At 43.3% G+C, this 19,430-nt stretch overlaps 1 protein-coding gene across 5 annotated transcripts in view; it reads left to right on the top strand.

The window, feature by feature from the left end:
• Positions 1-19,430, top strand: part of DDR2 (discoidin domain receptor tyrosine kinase 2) — a 169,236-nt gene that overhangs the window by 70,335 nt on the left and 79,471 nt on the right. For 2 of the 5 annotated variants that reach the window (XM_053606319.1, XM_053606314.1), the window contains exon 1: positions 6,598-6,917. The exons of the other annotated variants lie outside the window; for them this stretch is intronic. In XM_053606319.1, the coding sequence (XP_053462294.1) occupies positions 6,909-6,917 (9 nt within the window). In that variant the 5' untranslated portion in view covers positions 6,598-6,908. Of the gene's footprint in view, positions 1-6,597; positions 6,918-19,430 lie in introns of those variants that run through there. 5 annotated transcript variants of the gene reach the window in all.

Below are 19,430 nucleotides of genomic sequence, written 5' to 3'. Positions count from 1 at the left end.
CTCTTTGTCCCAGGGTGACCTCGCGGGCTCTCAACAGCCCCTGCCATTGGCGATTTTCATTCCAGCTACGAGCCAGTGGATTCCTGAAAGGGACTGTGTGGGCTTCTCCTGCCGGCGGTCTGGCCTCGGTCTGGCCTCGGTCTGGCGGGGCACTCCTCTGCGGTCTGGATGGGGATGATGAACTGGGGCTGCCTGTTGTTTTTGTGTTGTGATATTTAAAGCAGCCAAAGCTCTCATCACTGTAAGACAGTGTAAGCCTGGACCAGATCAGGGGCAGCTCTGCTGTGTTGTGGGGAACCCTCTAGAGTGTTTGGAACCGTGGCTGAGAGAGCAGGGAGTGGCAGGGCTAGACCCAAACAAGAGGGGCCTCTATTCTTATTCGCCGTGACCCCCTGGTTTGAGTGAAGAAGGATCTGTACCCATTCAGGATACAGGATGGCTGCCCAGGCTCTCGGATGGTTGGTGGCAGAGCTGGGGCTAGAACTTAGGTTTAGAGGTGGGTTCGGTATCAGCCAGTGAAGTTTCTGCTTCTGCTCTCCTGGCTTGCTCAGGATCCTTCTGAGGCCCCCAAACACATGAGGACGTGTCTGTACAGCCTAGCACACTGCCTGGGATATAGTACGTGCCCCATAAATGTTTATTGTTACCTTCATGAGCCCTGAGAGCCCTTTAAGGGGCTTATGATCTGGCTGAGGAGAAAAGATGTTCACACACATACACAGGCACAGTTGGGGGGCAACATCAGTGACTCTGCACTTACGTGCTGAGGGTGCATGTGCAAAGGGTCAGGCAACAGAGGACACGACCATTATGGTCTGGAAGAAGTGCCGTGGAGGACGTAAGAGCTGAATGGAGAAGCCAGTGCACTCCCTCTTCTCCCATCCTGGCAGTGAGCTGAGCAGGTCAGCAGCCATCCTGGACTGCAGACCCCTCAGGACACCCCCTCCTCCACCCTGGCCACCCCTGACTCTGTACTCTGCTCTGGGAATCCAAAGACCCCTGGGACAAGGTCCCTCGCCCCGGGAACTCACAGCCTCACCAGGGAGGTGGGCACGCTTGAGGTGTCATCACTGACAAATTTTGCATCCGTGTGTAGACAGTACTCATACCCCAGAGCAATCATCTGAGCCCAGCGCAGGGCGGGGCAACTAGACAGGAGCTCAGAACAAGAGTGTGGAGGAAAATATGGATTTCTCTGCTGAAAAGGGGCAACTCAAAAGCTACGAGCTCTTGTCCACAGGAGCTGGTAAGTGGGAGTCTTTCTGCAGGAGAGATGGGCTTGTTGGGAGATTAGACCCAAACCACAGGCTTCTGGGACTGGGATTGACAAGCCTCTGAGGCCAGCTTCGGGCAGGCCCTGGGTCACACACTCACCCCCTGTCATGGCATCTTTGAGCTGGGCTAGAAAATGGAGAGGCAGGGTGGAGAGAGGGGGGCTCTTTACTCACAGGAGTAAGCGCCAGGCGCTGGTGACTCAGTGGGGAAACTTCCTGAAAGGAGATGGAGGTTGCAGAAGTTTAATTGCCTTGAACAAACTTATATTTTCGGCACTGCTGGGTTCAGAAGCTGCCAGTTAAAGTAGCATAGAAGAGAATATCCAGCCAGCAACATGAAGGAAGCATGAAATGCAAAGGGTTAGAAGCTGAACGTCTCATAAGCAATGATATTATTATTTTGGCAAGTGTTGCAGAAGCTGCAGGTGCTGAGGGAGAGACTTACTTGGAGGAAGGGGTAGGGACCAGGAAAGGAAGCCCAGAACACTTGGTCCTAACCCAACTGCTGAATGAGGCTTTCAGGCTCTGGAATTCAGGCAAAACCTCTTGGGCCACTTTTATCCAAAGTAATAAATAGTAGGGCTTGTGCGTCTTCATTCTTAGTACCCATACGTCTCCGGGCCAATGTATGTGTAATATTGCATCTTCCACTTTGCTCTGCCATCCCTAGAGTCAGAGGGAAATGGGCAGATTAAGGTTATAACTACTGCTCTATGTCCTCATCTGCTTGGTTTTGCTAAGACTTTTGAGCCTTGGAAGGCCTGGTAAGACCCTGAGTGGGTCTGTCGCCATCAGGGCTTGACAGGGGTGATGGCGAGCTGATCAGTTCTGAAGCTCTCTTTCTTTCTTTCTCTCTTTCAATCTTGAGGGTCTTTCTGAGTCTTTTGCCTTTTCCATCAGCTGGGATGTTGAAACTGTTTTTCATCAGCGGTTTTTCATGATTTATCATTTCCTTCTTGGTCGTTGCTAAAGCCTGTTATTTATCCAGATCCACTTATACGTCTCCTGCTCTTCTCTACCAATCCTGCAGCTGTGACACGGCATGAACTTGTTCACCCGTCATTTTCCCAAATGTTCACACATGCCAGTCGTGTAAATCTCTTCATTGGCTACTCATCTTCTTTCTCTTCCTCTGTGGCATTCAGTTCATAATATCACTATTTAAAAATTAAATAGTAATATGCACTTACTGTCTTTCAGGAACTGTGCTAGAAATCCGTTATATGCATCACCCCATTTAATTTTAATAGTGACACCATTTTCTATTTCTACCCATATCTCAGACTTTCCCCCTCTGTAGAAAATTGTCCCTTAGCCCAGAGACTAGTCGGTACCTGGCTGTTGTAGAAGACCCTGACCTGTAATGTTATCACCACAGAATATGGTTGCAAAGCCCCAGGAGGTGAAATCCTCCCTGTCTCCTTTAATTGGTGGTCTCAGAGAAGCTGGGAGGTCTCTTATCTCTGGTGGTAGAAGCACCCGGATAAGCTCTAATTACTTGGGCCCTGATATGTTAAGGGAAAGACACTTGGACTGTTCTGCTGAAAGGGGAGTCATCCTGGCTGGTGTCTAGAGAAAGTGGGTCCAAGTCTCTCTGCGGTGTGTGTGGGGGAGCTCCTGCAGGGATCAGGAAGCAGGGTTCATTGGCATCACCATAATCTCTTCCAAGTTCATGAGGGTCTCCTATGGCTGGAGGAGATAGAATCAATTCATGTCTCAGGGGTGCTTCCAGCCCTTCAGACTCGTGTTCTCAAGGGACAGCACAGCCATAGACACCATGAGTGGGGCAGTATGGTGAAAATGGCACATCTTGAACAAACTCCCGGGCCTCGTGGCTCTGGGTGCTGACCTGGAAGGTGGCTGGGGTGCGTACACTCACCTGCAGTGAGTGCTAGGACAGCCCTGGAGCAAGCTGAGTGGTCGCGTTGCTGCCCCTACAGGTGCAGCCACCATCCAGCTCTCCTGGCCCCAGGCTGACATCTACTGGGCCGACTCATAGCTAAGCACACGTGTCTTTCATAACGGCCAAAGCTCAGGCCACTTTGTTTAGAGGTGATGTCATTCACGGGGCGCACTCAGCAAAGTTTAGGGTGCTGGTCACAGGCAAGGGATTTGCACTGTTCTTATTGCCTATTTAATTACTATTTTGGTGACCTACCAACCAACCCATTAACTATGTAGGTGTTAAGTGATATCAGAATAAGATATGGCTAGAGGAGGCATGCTGTTTTGCACCTAACTTACAAATATATATTGTCAGGCAGAGTAAAAAGTAAAATAATAAATACAAATAAATGCTAACATTTAGGAGCCAGGGTGGTTCTAAGAACTTCCGTGTCAACTGATTTCATCCCTACAACATTCCTAGAGGCAGGTGCCATTGTTACCCTCATTTTTACAGAAGAGAAAACAGAGGTTCCAAGGTTCAAGTGTGTGCCCAGGTCCATACAACTGGAGCGAGGTGGAGAGAGGATTCCTAGCTGTCAAGGCTTGCTGTGGGAAGCTGACTGAGAAATAGCAGCTGGTGTTGGTGGGGGGTGGGGGGTGGTGAGGCAGAGCACAGTGAAGGGGACTGGGGAGGGAAGGAAGTGGGGAGAACTGTCAGATGCTGCTCCTGGGTTCACTAGGGGCCCTCGAGGAAAGCACCTTGTCCTTGGATGTTTGTCTCCAAACTCACTTCTGAGATTAAGGGAAGACGTATCTCTTGCTTGGTGTTAATTTCCATTTGGCCACGTTATCATCTGCCCAAGTCCTCCTTCTGGGCTCCCGGGCAGTGGGCAGGTTGGTGATAAGTCCAAATTAGGCAACACTCAAAAACCAATACTTAGGTTTGTGGGAGGTGATGCCTTACTCAAGGCAGCTGTTCCGGTTATTTCTTGCTGTATAATAAATCACCTCAACTCAGTGGCTTAAAACAACAACAATCGCTTTTTACCACTCATGCTCTGGGATGGCTGAGCTCACCAGGCTGTTCTTGCTCAGCGGCTCCCAAGTGACTGCCAGCAGAGAGTGGCCAGGCCTGGGGCCACCTCGAAAGGAAGGCCTCCTCCCTCACAGGTGGGAAAGTTGATCTTGCCATGTGCTGGGACCTTAGCTCGGACTGGCGCCCAGAACACCTGCACGTGGCTTCCCTAGGCGGACTGGGCTCCCTCACCACATGGCAGCTGTGTTTCTAGGGCAGCTCTTCCCGAGGGAAACTGCATCCCTGTCCTCTTTGCTGCATTCATCTTGTTTGATGGGAGTCGGTTAAGCTTTAAGCTTCTCTTTTAGTGGAAGGAAATTAGCTTTTATGAGGAGAGTGTCAAAAAATTGGTGGACACATTTCAAGACTATCACAGAGATGTTCCAAGTATCTCCACTCTGGTTTATTTATTTTATTTATTAATATATATATTTTTGGAGACAGAGTCTCCCTTTTTTGCCCTTGATAGAGTGCTGCGGCATCATAGCTCACAGCAACCTCAAACTCCTGGGTCCAAGTAATTCTCTTGCCTCAGCCTCCTGAGTAGCTGGGACTACAGGCACCTACCACTATGCCCAGCTATTTTTCTTTTCTTTAGAGACGAGGTCTTACTGTGGCTCAGGCTGGTCTTGAACCTGTGACCTGCCTCGGCCTTCCAGAGTGCTGGGATCATAGGCATGAGCTACTGCACCCAGCCCTCCACTCTGGTTTAAAGAAATCAGTTGTCTGAGACAGTCAGGGCCTGAACAAAGTATGGCTCTGGGTTTTAAGAAGGGAAAACAGAAAGTTGGGCTGAAAGAGGCAGTGTGATAAGAGAATGAGGTCTGGGCAGGGAGACTAGAGAGAGGCCTGTCCCTGCCTCTCACCTGCTGCCGCCCTGGAGGGGGCTCTGTACTCTTTGGGCTGCCTTACTCTTCTTACTCTCTCTGGACAGGGGTGGGAAACGTGAGCCTTCAGGTCCTTTGGAGCTTTCACTGCTGTGGTCCTATGATTTTGAGGGCTAGTGTGTTGTTTTGGTTACTTCCAAACCCCTGTAACTACAGTCCCTCAGGCTGACCCTTTGTGTCCTGCAGTGTGGACAGACGGCCTCTGCTCAGTGTGGACAGACGGCCTCTGCTCATCAGCACAGGCTCCGGGGCTGGGGAGCCTGGCAGGGTGAGATAGGGAAAGGGAATGAGGGGGGCTGGTTGGGAAAGATGCGCACTGGAGGAATAATTCTCAGCTATTTGGAACTCAGAGGTGGGTGTAGATGATCCAGATGAAGAGCCATGATTTGGGAGAGGTCAGTGACATTGAATGGACTTGTCCAAAGTCTGAGTGGGCTACTGGACTGTAGAGCTCCCATCACCTTGTGTTTGGAAGACCCTCTGCCTTCACTTGTATTCAACTCTCCTTCCTCCCAGCAATCACATGAAGAGGTCAGATTTGCCATTCCTGTGTGTGTGGCACAGAAAAGAAAACAGGTGACTGAAGCCACCCAGTCAGTGTGCTGTGCCTTTGGTCTGCCCCTTCTTTGGTGGCAGTGATTTTGCTCAGCGTCATCTCCCTTTCCTAGCAGGGAAGGGAGAGAATGAGACAGCTACCTGGCTCCTTCCCTCCTCCACCTCTTTCACAAACTCTGCTTATCTCTATTTAAATGAAAAGACCAAGGTGGAGAAAACCCAAGCTTCTAACAAAGGCAGAGGCGGAGCTTTCTGTTCCATCCTGTTCTGGGTAGGGAGGGTCACTCCAGGTCAGCTGGGGCACATCCCGTTTATCTAAACACTTACCGATTGGGTCATCCCGGGCCTTTGGCTGCACACCGAAGGGCTGCATTATGAGAAGCACGAGGTTGGGACTCCCAGAGGAAAGTTAGGAGTGAGGAAAACGTCAATTTCTAAATCCTTAGAAATTGAGATGAAACATGAGGGACTTTGGGATGGCACTGTTTGTGTGTGTGTTTGGGGGTCCATCTCTTGCCAAAACCAAGCTCATTTCTGCATGTTTGTTTGCTAAATATGAAATACTCCGAAGATTGCTCTTCATACTTGTTGAATCTGAAATGAAAATGACTCAGCAGAGAGGAAAAACAAATTTTAAATGCCCCGAATGGCCCCTGGATTAAAATGTATGGCCCCAAATCATGTGGGTTTTCTCCTTCCCACCAAACCCTAATCTTCAGCTCACACAAACGCACCCAGCCCCGGTATGCCTGCCCCAGTTGGACCTAAGTTCCTTTATCTCATTTCCCCTTTGCGCTGCAGCCTTCCCAGGGCCCACCCTTCCTGCAGGGAAGGCCTGTCAGTGCTTAGGTGGAGGGTTGCATCGGACTGCAGGCCATAGATGATTTTCCAGCAGGGCCAGCACTTCCTCTATGGCCCATGTCACAGGCTCAGAGATCCTTGAATCTGTGAAGTTGTGTTCCTCAGCAAAGTCAAGGTCATCTCAGGTTGCTTCTAACTTTTGGATCTGGAAAGGTGCACTATCTGGGAAGAGGTGCACCTGCCAAATTAGACAAACCCTGCTTTGTGCACAAGCTGTATTCCTGAAAAGTTAGGAATTAACTGGAGTTTGGTATATCCGAATCGTATTTTGCGTTTGCTGAAAAGATTTGTAATTCAAAGGAACACAGCCCTGGATTCTTTTGTAAAGTGAACGATTATTTAGTAATATGGCTACTCACTCAGTGATTTATGAGTTTGGTAAGTAGATGGAACATTTTTGTATACTGAATGTTATTTTAAAGGTACTGCGTGGGATTTGTTATTCAAAGTTACCTAGCATTGAATCCTTTTGCAAAGAAGTATTCTGTAGTGTGGAAAAACATTTCATGATTTATGAGTTTGGTAGGTTTAGGCATTTCTTAAGCTGGGATACGCCTCTAATTCTGCTTCAGAGAAAAAAAATGGTTTTTGCTAATGTTTAGACTTGGGAAAAAGGGAGACTCCACCATATGTGAGTTATGTGTCACTCCTAAGGGGCTTGGGAAGAATAGATGTAGTTCAGCTTCTCATCCTGTTAGGAGAAAGACCCCACGAGTGACCTGCTCTGCTTACTTTACGGATTATCACGGGGTGTAAATGAGGAAGCTGTTTTTCCAAATAAATGTACTTAGTGGTTATAGCTGGCATCTCTGGAGAGATTTTTCTCATTATCTGTGTTGACATCAGATAAATCTGTATATATCCATCCCTCTCATCTGTCACCTGTATCTATCATGTGTATTCAGTTTTAGAGTCAAAAATAGGTATTGCAGTAGGTCTTACATTTTGGACCTCAGAAGGGCTGCTGTTCACACCAGTACAGAGAGCTGGGCCTTGCTCTGAGGTCACTGGGAGTGTAAACCCTGGGAGGAGGAGACTTTAACTTCCTGTTCACTTTTATCACGTAGCAACTCAGAAATCTTTTCAGCACGTGGCTCCCTCCTTCTTTCTGGACTATAGTTGTGTTTTATCATTCGTATGAATGTGTAGGTGATTATATATTGGTTTCAAAATAGTACTGAATACATTGGATACATTTTTCCCCATTCTTGAGACACTTTACCAAAGTCTCCATCTGTTTATGGCTGTGGTATCCCCACTAACTATTCTACTTGAGTACAGTGTGAAGCTTGTTACTAGGGAAATGGTCTGACTTGACAAAGCAGTTGGACTACAGGAGTGTGGTCTCAGGTGTGAATGAGCCAGGGCTGACCAGGAGCAAACCCTGCCTGCTAGAGCCCTCCGTGGAAGGGATGGTGTACAGCAGAAGGTGCTGATGACTTGCTCTCTCACTATGATATGACCCAGACTGTTCCAGAAAGAAGCTTTTGGAAGCTCATCCAAGGACTGTAATAATCTGTGAGAAGTTTGACCTCTTAGACTCTTGTTTTCTTCATTTCTGGAGAGCTGCTGATTTCTCGGTGTGGCTGTCCCACTCTTGGCTGCCTGACCTTCCATTTTATTTGCTGGTTTCCTAGTGGCTTTGACATACAGCTTGTCTAGGTCCTGGTGTGTGTTCATTCCTGAGACAGAGTCAACCAATTCCTAGCAGATCTGGGAGGTCGTGAGTCACATGGCTTCCTTTGAAGTCAATTTGGAATGTTCATCCAGCTGGGTTAGGGAAGGGGACTTTGACTATGAAGAGGGAAGTGGGCTTTTCACTACAAAGGGCATATTCGCTCTGAGCCACATGTTCTTAGATGCTCCTTGGAAACATAGGGCTTTGGCATAGAAACACTGGCTTGGGGTCAGAGGCATTGGGACCAAGTCCTAACTCTGTCTCTTTCTTTTTTTCTTTCTTTCTTTTTTTTTTTTTTACTCTGTCTCTTTCTAACCTTGTGACCCAGGTGAGTCAAAGTTAACCTTATTTTGATATAGAGATAAGCGAGATCCCCGACTTTAAGGGAGTCACGGTCCATCTTGAGAGAAAGACAGGTAAAAATGTTAACTGGGATTCAGTGGTGAATGGGAAGCAGTGGCCAGACCAGGTAGGAGATCTCTGAGGTTGCTTAGGGTCTTCCTTTTCCACTTTGTAAAAAGGTGAGGATAATTTTTCTTCACAGATTGGTGTAAGGCTCAATGATATAATGTATTTGTAAGTACCTAAGAGTGTGAAGCACTGAAAAAAAGAAAGTTATAAACAGTAGCTCTCAACCATTTTATGCTTTCATTTTATTCGCAAGCAAGCTGTGCTAATCAATAACATCTTTGAATAGCACAAGTGATTCTTGAGGTGCAGAACTATCTCCCCCATGCCTCCAATCCTGGGATCTGCATAGTAAGTTGGAAAACACCTTTTATATTCTGATAGCCTGTCCTCAGGAAAAAATGTTTTGTTTGCTTTGTCAGAAAAACAAATATAAATGACATTAACAAGTAATGCATTTTCCTTGTTAAAAAGTCAAAACATTATAAATGAAGCTAGACCCCCCTTTTTATTAAATTATAACTATGTACATTTATGGGGTACAGTGTGCTGATTTGATATATAATGTGGAATGCTTACATCAAACAGATAAACATTACCATTACTTCACTTACTTATTTGTTGTGGTCAGACATTTATACTCTAAATAGTTTTGAAATGTACCATTGCATTTTGTACATTAGGTGAGGTAATGACTCTCCCTCCTCCCAGCCTCCCCCCTCTCCTCTTCCCTCCTTTCTGGACTATAGTTGTGTTTTATCTTTCCTATGAATGTGTAGGTGATTATATATTGGTTTCATAATATTAAGTACATTGGATACTTACCCCCCCCCATTCTTGGGGTACTTTACTGAAAAGAATATGTTTCAGTTCCATCCAGGTAAACATAAAAGATGTGAAGTCTCCATCTTTTTATGGCTGCATAGTATTCCAGGGCATATATATACCACGATTTGTTAATCCATTCATGGGTTGATGGGCACTTGGGCTGCTTCCATGACTTGGCAATTATAAATTTGGATGCAATAAACATTCTGGTGCCAATGTCTTTGTTGTAAGATGATTTTTGATCATCTGGGTAGATACCTAGTAGAGGGACTGCAGGATCAAATGGTAGGTCTACTTTGAGTTCCTTGAGAATTCTCCAAATATCTTTCTAAAAAGGCCATATTAGTTTGCAATCCCACCAGCGGTATAGAAGTGCTCCCTTCTCTCCACATCCATGCCAACATCTGTAGTTTTGAGATTCTGTGATGTGGGCTAATCTTACTGGAGTTAAATGTTATCTCAAAGTTGTTTTAATTTGCATTTCTCTGATGATTAAAGATGGTGAGCCTTTTTTCATTTGTTTATTGGCCATTTGCCTGTCATCTTAAGAGAAGTTTCTGTTCAAATCTCTTGCTCACAATGAAATGGGGTTATTTGTTCTTTTCTTATTGATTAGTTCAAGTTCTCTGTGTATTCTAGTTATCAAGGACCGGAAACATATTCTGCAAAAATCTTCTCCCATTCTGAAGACTGTCTGTTTTCTTTACTTATAGTGCTCTTGGCTATGCAGAAGCTTTTTCCTTTGATCAGATCCCCATAATATATTTCTGGTATTTCTTCAATTGCCTGTGGTGTCCTCCTCATAAAATGTTTTCCCAGGTCAGAGGAGATCAAACTCTCACTCTTCATGGATGCCATGATCTTATACCTGGAAAACCCCAAGGACTCAACTACAAAACTCCTAGATGTCAAAATTCCTAGATGTCATCAAGGAATGCAGCATTGTCTCAGGATGCAAAATCAATGCTTACAAATCCGTAGCTTTTATGATTTATAATCATAAAATCAGAATAAAATTACATGATTTGTACACAGGACGTGAAAGATCTCAATAAGGAGAATTATGAAACTCTGAGAAAAGAAATAGCTAAAGGGGGCAGTACCTGTGGCTCAAAGGAGTAGGACGCTGGCCTCATATGCTGGAGGTGGCGGGTTCAAACCCATCTTTGGCCAAAAACTGCAAAAAAAATAAAAATAAAAAAATAAGGCTGGGAAGAAGCAACATTGTTAAAGCCTCCTTTTGGTCACCATTTGCAATCTCTCCTGACAAACATTGCAGTCCGTCTCCCAACTCCATCTCTGAGGAAATCATTGTTATTGGTGTGATGTTCAACCTTCCAGATCTTTTTACTGTATATAAATGTATATGAGTGTGTGTGTCTATCCATAAAAATATATAGTGTGTTTTACTTTGCAACTCGTTTGTTCACTTGAAATCATGTCACAGACATCAAGCCCTGTAAATATGAATAGCTCCAATTCATTCTTTTTTACTATTACATAGTATTTCACCTGAGGAATATACCATAGTTTACAGTGCTCTCCTATTGATAAATACTTTTCTAAGTTTTTGTTATTTTAAAAAAGTATATTGCAAGGCCAGGCACAGTGTCTCATGCCTGTAATCCTAGCATTCTGGGAGGCTGAGGCAGATGGATCTCTTGAGCTCAGGAGTTCAAGACCAGCCTGAGTAAGAGTGAGACCCCATCTCTATTAAAAGTAGAAAAACTAGCTGGGCATTGTGGCGAGCTCCTGTAGTCGCAGCTACTTGGGAGGCCGAGGCAAGAGGATTTCTTAAGCCCAAGAGTTTGAGGTTGCTGTGAGCCATGGCACTCTACCCCGGGTAGTGGAGTGAGACTCTGTACCAAAAAAAAAAAGATACTGTAAAGCATCTTTTTGTGCTTACCTCATTGTATATGCACACAAGTCTTTCTCTAGGGCAAATAACAATTTAATGATGTAATATTGGGTCATACAGTATATGCATTTTTACTTATATTATCTTCTAATGTATATATCCAATGGCAGAGTATGAGAGTATGAATTTTCCCACATTACTGCCAAATTCAATTTTATCACACTTAAACATTTTGGCCATCTGATGGGTTAAATCGGTGTTCTTCTGCTTTAGTGTTTGTCTTTCTGACTACTAGTGAGGTTGAATGCTTTTAGATGTTTGCCCACATTATATTGTCTCCTCTGTTAAATTCTTATTATTTACTTGGCTCAATTTTTCTAATGGCTTTTACAAAGTGATTGATAGAAATTATTTATACTTGAAGTTATTTTGTGATGCAATTTTTAGTATTTATCTTAGTCTGTTGCTTGCCTGCTATGTTTATGGTGTCTTTTTATCTCAAAGCAATTTTGATGGAAACATTTACCATTCTTGTCTTTTTTTTATTGTTAAATCATAGCTGTGTACATTAGTGCAATCAAGGGGTACAATGTGCTGGTTTCATATACAATCTGAAATATTCTCATCAAACTGTTCAATGTAGCCTTCATGGCATTTTCTTAGTTATTGTATGTAGACATTTGTATTCTGCCTTTAGTAAGTTTTGCCTGTACCCATTCTAAGAGGCACCGCAGATGTGGCCCCACCCATTACCTTCCATCCCCCCTAACCTCCCCCCTCCCTTCCCCTTCCTTGGCCCTTTCCTCATAGTCTCGTGCTATAGTTGGGTTATAGTCTTCATGTGAAAGCTATAATTTAGCTTCATAGTAGAGCTGAGTACATTGGATACTTTTTCTTCCATCCTGAGATACTTTGCTAAGAAGAATATGTTCCAGCTCCATCCATGTAAACATGAAAGAGGTAAAGTCTCCATCTTTCTTTAAGGCTGCATAATATTCCATAGTATACATGTACCACAATTTGCTAGTCCATTCGTGGATCAATGGGCACTTGGGCTTCTTCCATGACTTACAATTATGAATTGGTCTGCAATAAACATTCTGGTACAGATGTCTTTGTTATGTTGTGATATTTGGTCTTCTGGGTATAAACCTAGTAAAGGAATTATAGGATCGAATGGCAGGTATATTTTTAGATCTCTAAGTATTCTCCAAACATCCTTCCAGAAGGAACGTATTAGTGTGCATTCCCACCAGCAGTGTAGAAGTGTGCCCTTTTCTCCACATCCATGCCAACATCTCTGGTTTTGGGATTTTGTTATGTGGGCTACTCTTACTGGGGTTAGGTGATATCTCAAAGTAGTTTTGATTTGCATTTCTCTGATGATTAAGGATGATGAGCTTTTTTTCATGTGTTTGTAGATCGTGCATCTGTCTTCTTTAGAGAAGTTTCTCTTCAAGTCCTTTGCCCACCCTGAGATGGGATCACTTCTTCTTTTCTTGCTAATACATTTGAGTTCTCTGAGGATTCTGATTATTAGACCTTTATCAGAGGTATAACCTACAAATATTTTCTCCCATTCTGAGGGCTGTCTGCTTGCTTTACTTACTGTGTTCTTGGCTGTGCAGAAGCTTTTTAGTTTGATCAGGTCCCAGTAGTATATTTTTGATACTGCTTCAATTGCCTGGGGAGTCTTCCTCATAGAATATTCACCGAGGCCGATTCCTTCAAGAGTTTTCCCTGCACTTTCTTCAAGTATTTTTATAGTTTCATGTCTTAAGTTTAAATCTTTTATCCAGTAAGAGTCTACCTTAGTTAATGGTGAAAGGTGTGGGTCCAGTTTTAATCTTCTACAGGTTGCCAGCCAGTTCACCCAGCACCATTTGTTAAATAGGGAATCTTTTCCCCACTGAATGTTTTTAATTGGCTTGTCAAAGAACAAACAATGATAAGTAACTGGATTCATCTCTTGGTTCTCTGTTTTGTTCCAGACATCTACCTCTCTGTTTTTGTGCCAGTACCATGCTGTTTTGATCACTATCAATTTATAGTACAGTCTCTGGTCTGGTAGCGTGATTCCTCCTGCTTTATTTTTATTGCTGAGTAATGTTTTGGCTATTCGAGGTTTTTTCTGATTCCATATAAAACGAAGTATTATTTTTTCAAGATCTTTAAAATATGACAATGGAGCTTTAATAGGAATTGCATTAAAATTATATATTGCTTTGGGTAGTATAGCCATTTTAACAATGTTGATTGTTTCCAGCCATGGGCATGGTATGTTTTTCCATTTGTTAACATCTTCAGCTATTTCTTTTCTTAAAGTTTCATAGTTCTCTTTGTAGAGATCTTTCACGTCCTTTGTTGGGTATACTCCCAAATATTTCATCTTCTTTGGCATTACTGTGAAAGGAATAGAGTCCTTGACTGTTTTTTCGGCTTGATTATTGTTGGTATATGTAAAGGCTACAGATTTAGGGGTGTTGATTTTGTATCCTGAGACATTGCTGTATTCCTTGATCACTTCTAAAAGTTTTGTAGTAGAGTCCCTAGTGTTTTCCAGATATACTATCATATCATCTGCAAAGAATGAAAGTTTGATCTCTTCTGACCCTGTATGGATACCCTTGATTGCCTTTTCTTCCCTAATTGCAATGGCTAAAACTTCCATGACAATGTTAAAGAGCAATGGAGACAATGGGCAACCTTGTCTGGTTCCTGATCTAAGTGGAAATGATTTCAATTTAACTCCATTCAATATGATATTGGCTGTGGGTTTGCTGTAGATAGCCTCTATTAGTTTAAGAAATGTCCCTTCTATACTGATTTTCTTAATTGTTCTGATCATGAAGGGATTCTGGATATTATCAAAAGCTTTTTCTGCATCAATTGAAAGAATCATATGGTCCTTATTGTTTAGTTTGTTTATGTGCTGAATTACATTTATAGATTTAGGTATATTGAACCAGCCTTGAGACCCTGGGAAATCCCACTTGGTCGTGGTATATAATTTTTTTGATGTGTTGTTGGATTCTGTTTGTTAGGATCTTATTGAGTATTTTAGCATCAACATTCATTAGTGATATTGGTCTATACTTTTTTTTCTTGTTGGGTGTGTCCCTGGTTTGGGGATCAAGGTGATGTTTGCTTTGTAGAATGTGTTGGGTAATATTCTTTCTTTTTCTGGAAGAAATATTTTGGAAGAGGTTTAGTAATATAGGCACTAGTTCTTCTTTAAAGGTTTGGTAGAATTCTGATGTGAAGCCATCTGGTCCAGGACTTTTCTTTTTAGGGAGATTTTGTGTGGTTGATGCTATTTCAGAACTTGATATAGGCCTGTTCAACATTTCCACTTCATTCTGGCTAAGTCTTGGTAGGTGGCGTACTTCCAGGTATTGGTTGATTTCTTTCAGATTTTCATATTTCTGAGAGTAAAGTTTCTTGTGGTATTCGTTAAGGATTTTTTTAATTTCTGAGGGGTCTGTTGTTATTTCATCTGCTGGGTTTGGGGTTGGAATGTTCTTCCTTCTCCAGTTGCTTGAGATGTCACATTAAGTTATTAACTTCCTCTCTTTCCCTTTTCTTGAGGAAGGCTTACAGTGCTATAAATTTCCCTCTTAGAACTGCCTTTGCAGTATCCCAGAGGTTCTGATAATTTGTGTCTTGATTGCTGTTTTGTTCCAAACATTTGGTGATTTCCTTCTTAATCTCGTCTATAACCCATCTATCCTTCAGCATAAGGTTATTTAGCTTTCATGTTCTTGTATGGGTATGCAGATTCCTGTTGTTATTGAGTTCAACTTTTATTCCATGATGGTCTGAAAAGATGCAAGGAATAATTTCTATTTTTTAAATTTGCTGAGGTTAGATTTGTGGCCTAGAATGTGGTTGATTTTGGAGTATGTTCCGTGGGCTGATGAAAAGAATGTGTATTCAGTTTTGTTGGGATGAAATGTTCTGTAGATGTCTGTTAAGTCCAGATTTTGAATGGTTAAGTTTAAATACAAAATTTCTTTGGTTAGCTTCTTTTTGGAGGATCTATCTAGCACTGCTAAAGGGGTGTTAAAATCTCCAACTACTATGGAACTGGAGGAAATCAAGTTGCTCATGTCTGTTAGAGTTTCTCTTATAAATTGAGGTGTGTTCTGGTTGGGTGCATAAATATTAATAATTGAAATCTCATCATATTGAGTATTACCTTTAACAAATATGAAGTGTCCATCCTTATCCTTCCTTATTTCGGTTGGTTTAAAGCCTATTGCGTCTGCGAAGAGGATTGCAACGCCTGCTGTTTTCCGCTTTCCATTTGCCTTGAGTATAGATGACCATCCCTTCACCTTGAGTCTATATTTGTCTTTTAATGTAAGATGCGATTCTTGTATGCAGCAGATATCTGGCTTGAGTTTTTGTATCCAGTCAGCCAACCTGTGCCTGTTTAGAGGACAATTTAAGCCATTCACATTAATTGAGAATATTGATAAGCCTTTTGAGAGTCCGGTGGACATTTTTAATCCTTTTGCAACAGTGGAAGTTGAAATTTGATCAAAATTTTCTGGGTGGGTTTACTTTTGTGGTGGAGGATTACACTGGTCTTTATGGAGGATAGGTCTGAGAATATCTGGGAGAGCTGGTTTAGTTATGGCAAATTTCTTCAACATGTGAATGTCCTTGAAGTATTTAATTTCTCTGTCATAAATGAAACTCAGTTTAGCTGGGTACAGGATCCTGGGTTGAAAGTTATTTTGTTTTAGGAGATTAAAAGTTGATGGCCATTGTCTTCTATCTTGAAAGGTTTCAGCAGAGAGATCTGCAGTTATTCTAATATTCTTGCCCTTGTAGGTGATGGTTTTCTTTTGTCTGGCTGCTTTCAGAATTTTCTCCTTCATATTAACTTTAGCGAAATTGATTATGATGTGTCTGTGGGATGTCTTATTTGGGTTGAGTCATGCTGGAGTTCTGAAACTGTCTGCTATGTGAATTTCAGAATCTCTTGGCATGTCTGGAAAGTTCTCCTTCATAATCTCATGGAGAAGAGACTCTGTGCCTTGTGAAGCCACTTTATCGCTTTCAGGGATCCCTGTAAGATGAATATTGGATTTATGCGAATTATCCCAGAGCTCTTTGAGAGAGTGATCTGTTTTTGCCCTCCATTTCTCTTCCTCTTTGAGAGTTTGGGAGCATTTGAAAGCTTTGTCTTCAATATCAGAAATCCTTTCTTCTGCTTGCTTCATTCTGTTACTGAGGGATTCTACTGTGTTTCTCAAATCTTTGAGGGCTGCAACTTCTTGTCTCAATGTGTCAAAATCTTTCGTCATTTGGTCTTTGAATTCATTGAATTCTTGAAATATCTTTTAGGTTACTGCTTGGTATTCTAATTCGATCTTATTTGCTATCCAGATTCTGAATTCGATTTCTGACATCTCAACTATTTGTTTGTGCATGGGATCTTGTGCTGTGTCTGCCCCATTGATCCTTGGGGGAGTTGATCTACTCTGATTATTCATATTGCCAGAGTTTTTCTGTTGATTTCACCTCATGATTGTTTTTCACTTTTGCCTCCTCAGAGTTGGGGAGGTGTCTCTCCAAGATTAGACCCCAGCGGGATCACTCTATTGTTGCTGGATATTTGTAGGGAGTGACCCTGTGTAGTTTCTCTGGGGCTGCCCTAGCCAGGGAGTTCTGGTTGTGGAAGCAACTTCGGAATGTGACACATCTGGATCCAGCAACAGGGTGGGAGGTGATGTGCACGGTTCTGGGAGTGCCTGGGGCCCAGTGACTTTGGCACAGAGAGCCCAAGGCTCCAGCAGTCTCTGGCCAGGAGAAGGGCTCTGCCCAGAGGCAGGGAGGGCTCTGGAGGGCACGTGGCTACCAGAGTCCCTGGCCAGATGAGCAGGCTGGTTTGGATGCAGGGAGGGTACAGGAGGGAGGACGCTGGGTTGCGTGGCTCCCGCAGTTCCTGGTCAGGGCATGCAGAGGCCCAGCGGGCATGGGTCGCAGGTCAGGGGTCACGGCGCAGCTCTTATGGAGGTTCAGGTGGCACCAAGCCCAGGAGTTTGAGGTTGCTATGAGCTGTGATGCCACGGCACTCTACCTAGGGCAACAGCCCAAGACTCCAGTGTGCCAAAACCGGTTTCACTCTGCCCCTGAGTGTTAAGGCTGTAAGGCAGCTCAGTTCCCACCTATAGGCTGCTCAGTCACTAGGTTACTAGCTCCTGCCCGATCCTTGCTCTGTGACCCTGAGGGCAGAGCTTGCCAGGGCAGTTCTCTCACAATGGCTCCCTGCGGCCCACAGCCGAACACTATTTGCTCTGTCCGGCTCAGTGGCTCAGTCTGCGGCCCTAGACAATGCCTGAAGTTCTCTGCACTCCTGCTGAAGCTCCACCCAAGGCAGTTCAACTGAGTGCCATGTCCAAAAACACCGAAACATTTCACAGATAAGGCCTTTGCCGTTTGCAGTCTCACTGCTACTTGTACTCACGGCTGCCGGCAGGATTAGGTCAATTGAACACACGCAACCACTTGCCAGTTTTCCACTGTTTTTGTCCTCCTCTTGGGGTCCAGAAGCCCCTTACTGACTCCCTGTATCCTCAAAGGGATGATTATAGGCAGATCCCACCAGCCAGAGATGCCTGGAGTCTTGTCTCCCCAGATTCACTGTGCCTAGTTGCAGGGAAGCTGTTTCTAGGCCGCCATCTTGCTCCAATCCACGCCCCCCCCCCGTCATTCTTTTCAATTCTGGATTTTGCTTCCCCCGTCTTACTTATGTAGGCCTTGCTTATCTTTAGCTCATAGCTAATTCTTCTAGATTTTCTTGAAATACTTTTATGGTTCTATCTTTACATTTTGGGCTCCTTATTTTTGTGAGGAGTGAATATACTTTTATTTGCTTTTGAAAGGCTATTGAATCATCTGAAACTTCCTCACTGATTTTAATCACCCCTCTATCGTGTAGTACATTTCCATTTATTTATGAGTCTTTTCTGGGTCATCCCTTCTTGTCATTGTGCTGCTTCTTTATTTCTGTGCCAGATGCATCTCAGAGAAACCTTTGCTGGCTTCCGCACCTAGAATAGCTCTCATTCACCCTGTATCACATTACTCTGCTTTCTTCACCATATATATTGCTTTAAAATTCTTTATTAGTTTGCTTATACATTATAGGCTTCTTGAAAACAGGGACCTTCTCTGGCTTTCTTTTTTTTTTTTTCCAATTTTTTTGGAGCTGGGTTTGAACCTGCCACCTCTGGCATATGGGGCTGGCGCCCTACTCCTTTCAGCCACAGGCACCGCCCCCTTCTCTGACTTTTTTTACTCATGTGTTTATGGCCTGCAATAGTATCTAATAGGTGTTACAACATATTTGCTAAATGAATGATGGAAGGCCAGTGACTTGACCAGTCATATTTGCATTTATGAGGTTTATTTTTTAAAGCTTGCAAAAATTATTTGTTAAAGAGATTTATACTACTGGCTAAAGAAGTGGGTAGAGAAGGGCCTTTCCAGCTCCTTGATGTGCTTCTGTGTGTTCTTTTCACAAGTCACATTGTTTGAACATTGAACTTTTGGAAAGACTCATTCAAAGGGGCAGAAGAGGTTGATGTGAGTTCATAATAAACGTCGGGAATGCTCACTTTTAGGGTATGAAGTTTAGAATGACCAGATATAATCACAGAATATGTGGCTCAAGGCAATCATTAATTTATTCTGCAGGTATTTATTGGGTGCTGTGTTGAAAATACAGTAGTGAATAAAATAAGCATAGAACTTATGGCAGGGTCACAAAATAATCGCAGCATTATATATATATGTATATTTATTTATGTATAATTGGAAACTATGGTCGTTTTTATGTAGAAAAATTGTATGGTGTTTTAGTGCAACATTTAGAGAACATTTCGCCAAGGAGGTGACCATTGAATGGAGATTTGAATTGGACAAAGACAGGCAAGAAACTTCCAGATGGAGGTCCTTAAGCAAAAGAAAATGGGAGAAAGAAATAAAAGAAGCCCAATGTGACCGAGGTGGAAATGTTGATCAGGAGAGCAGCTCTGGTGAGGTGGGCATTGGCCAGATCAAAGGGTAGAATAGAAGGATGACAAACAAAAGCAAAGACAAAAGC

This window comes from Nycticebus coucang, chromosome 10 (genome assembly GCF_027406575.1).
Source record: "Nycticebus coucang isolate mNycCou1 chromosome 10, mNycCou1.pri, whole genome shotgun sequence".
Classification (NCBI taxonomy): Eukaryota; Metazoa; Chordata; class Mammalia; order Primates; family Lorisidae; genus Nycticebus; species Nycticebus coucang.
Note: the sequence above shows the minus strand (reverse complement) of the source record. Positions and strands in the feature narration are given on the sequence as shown.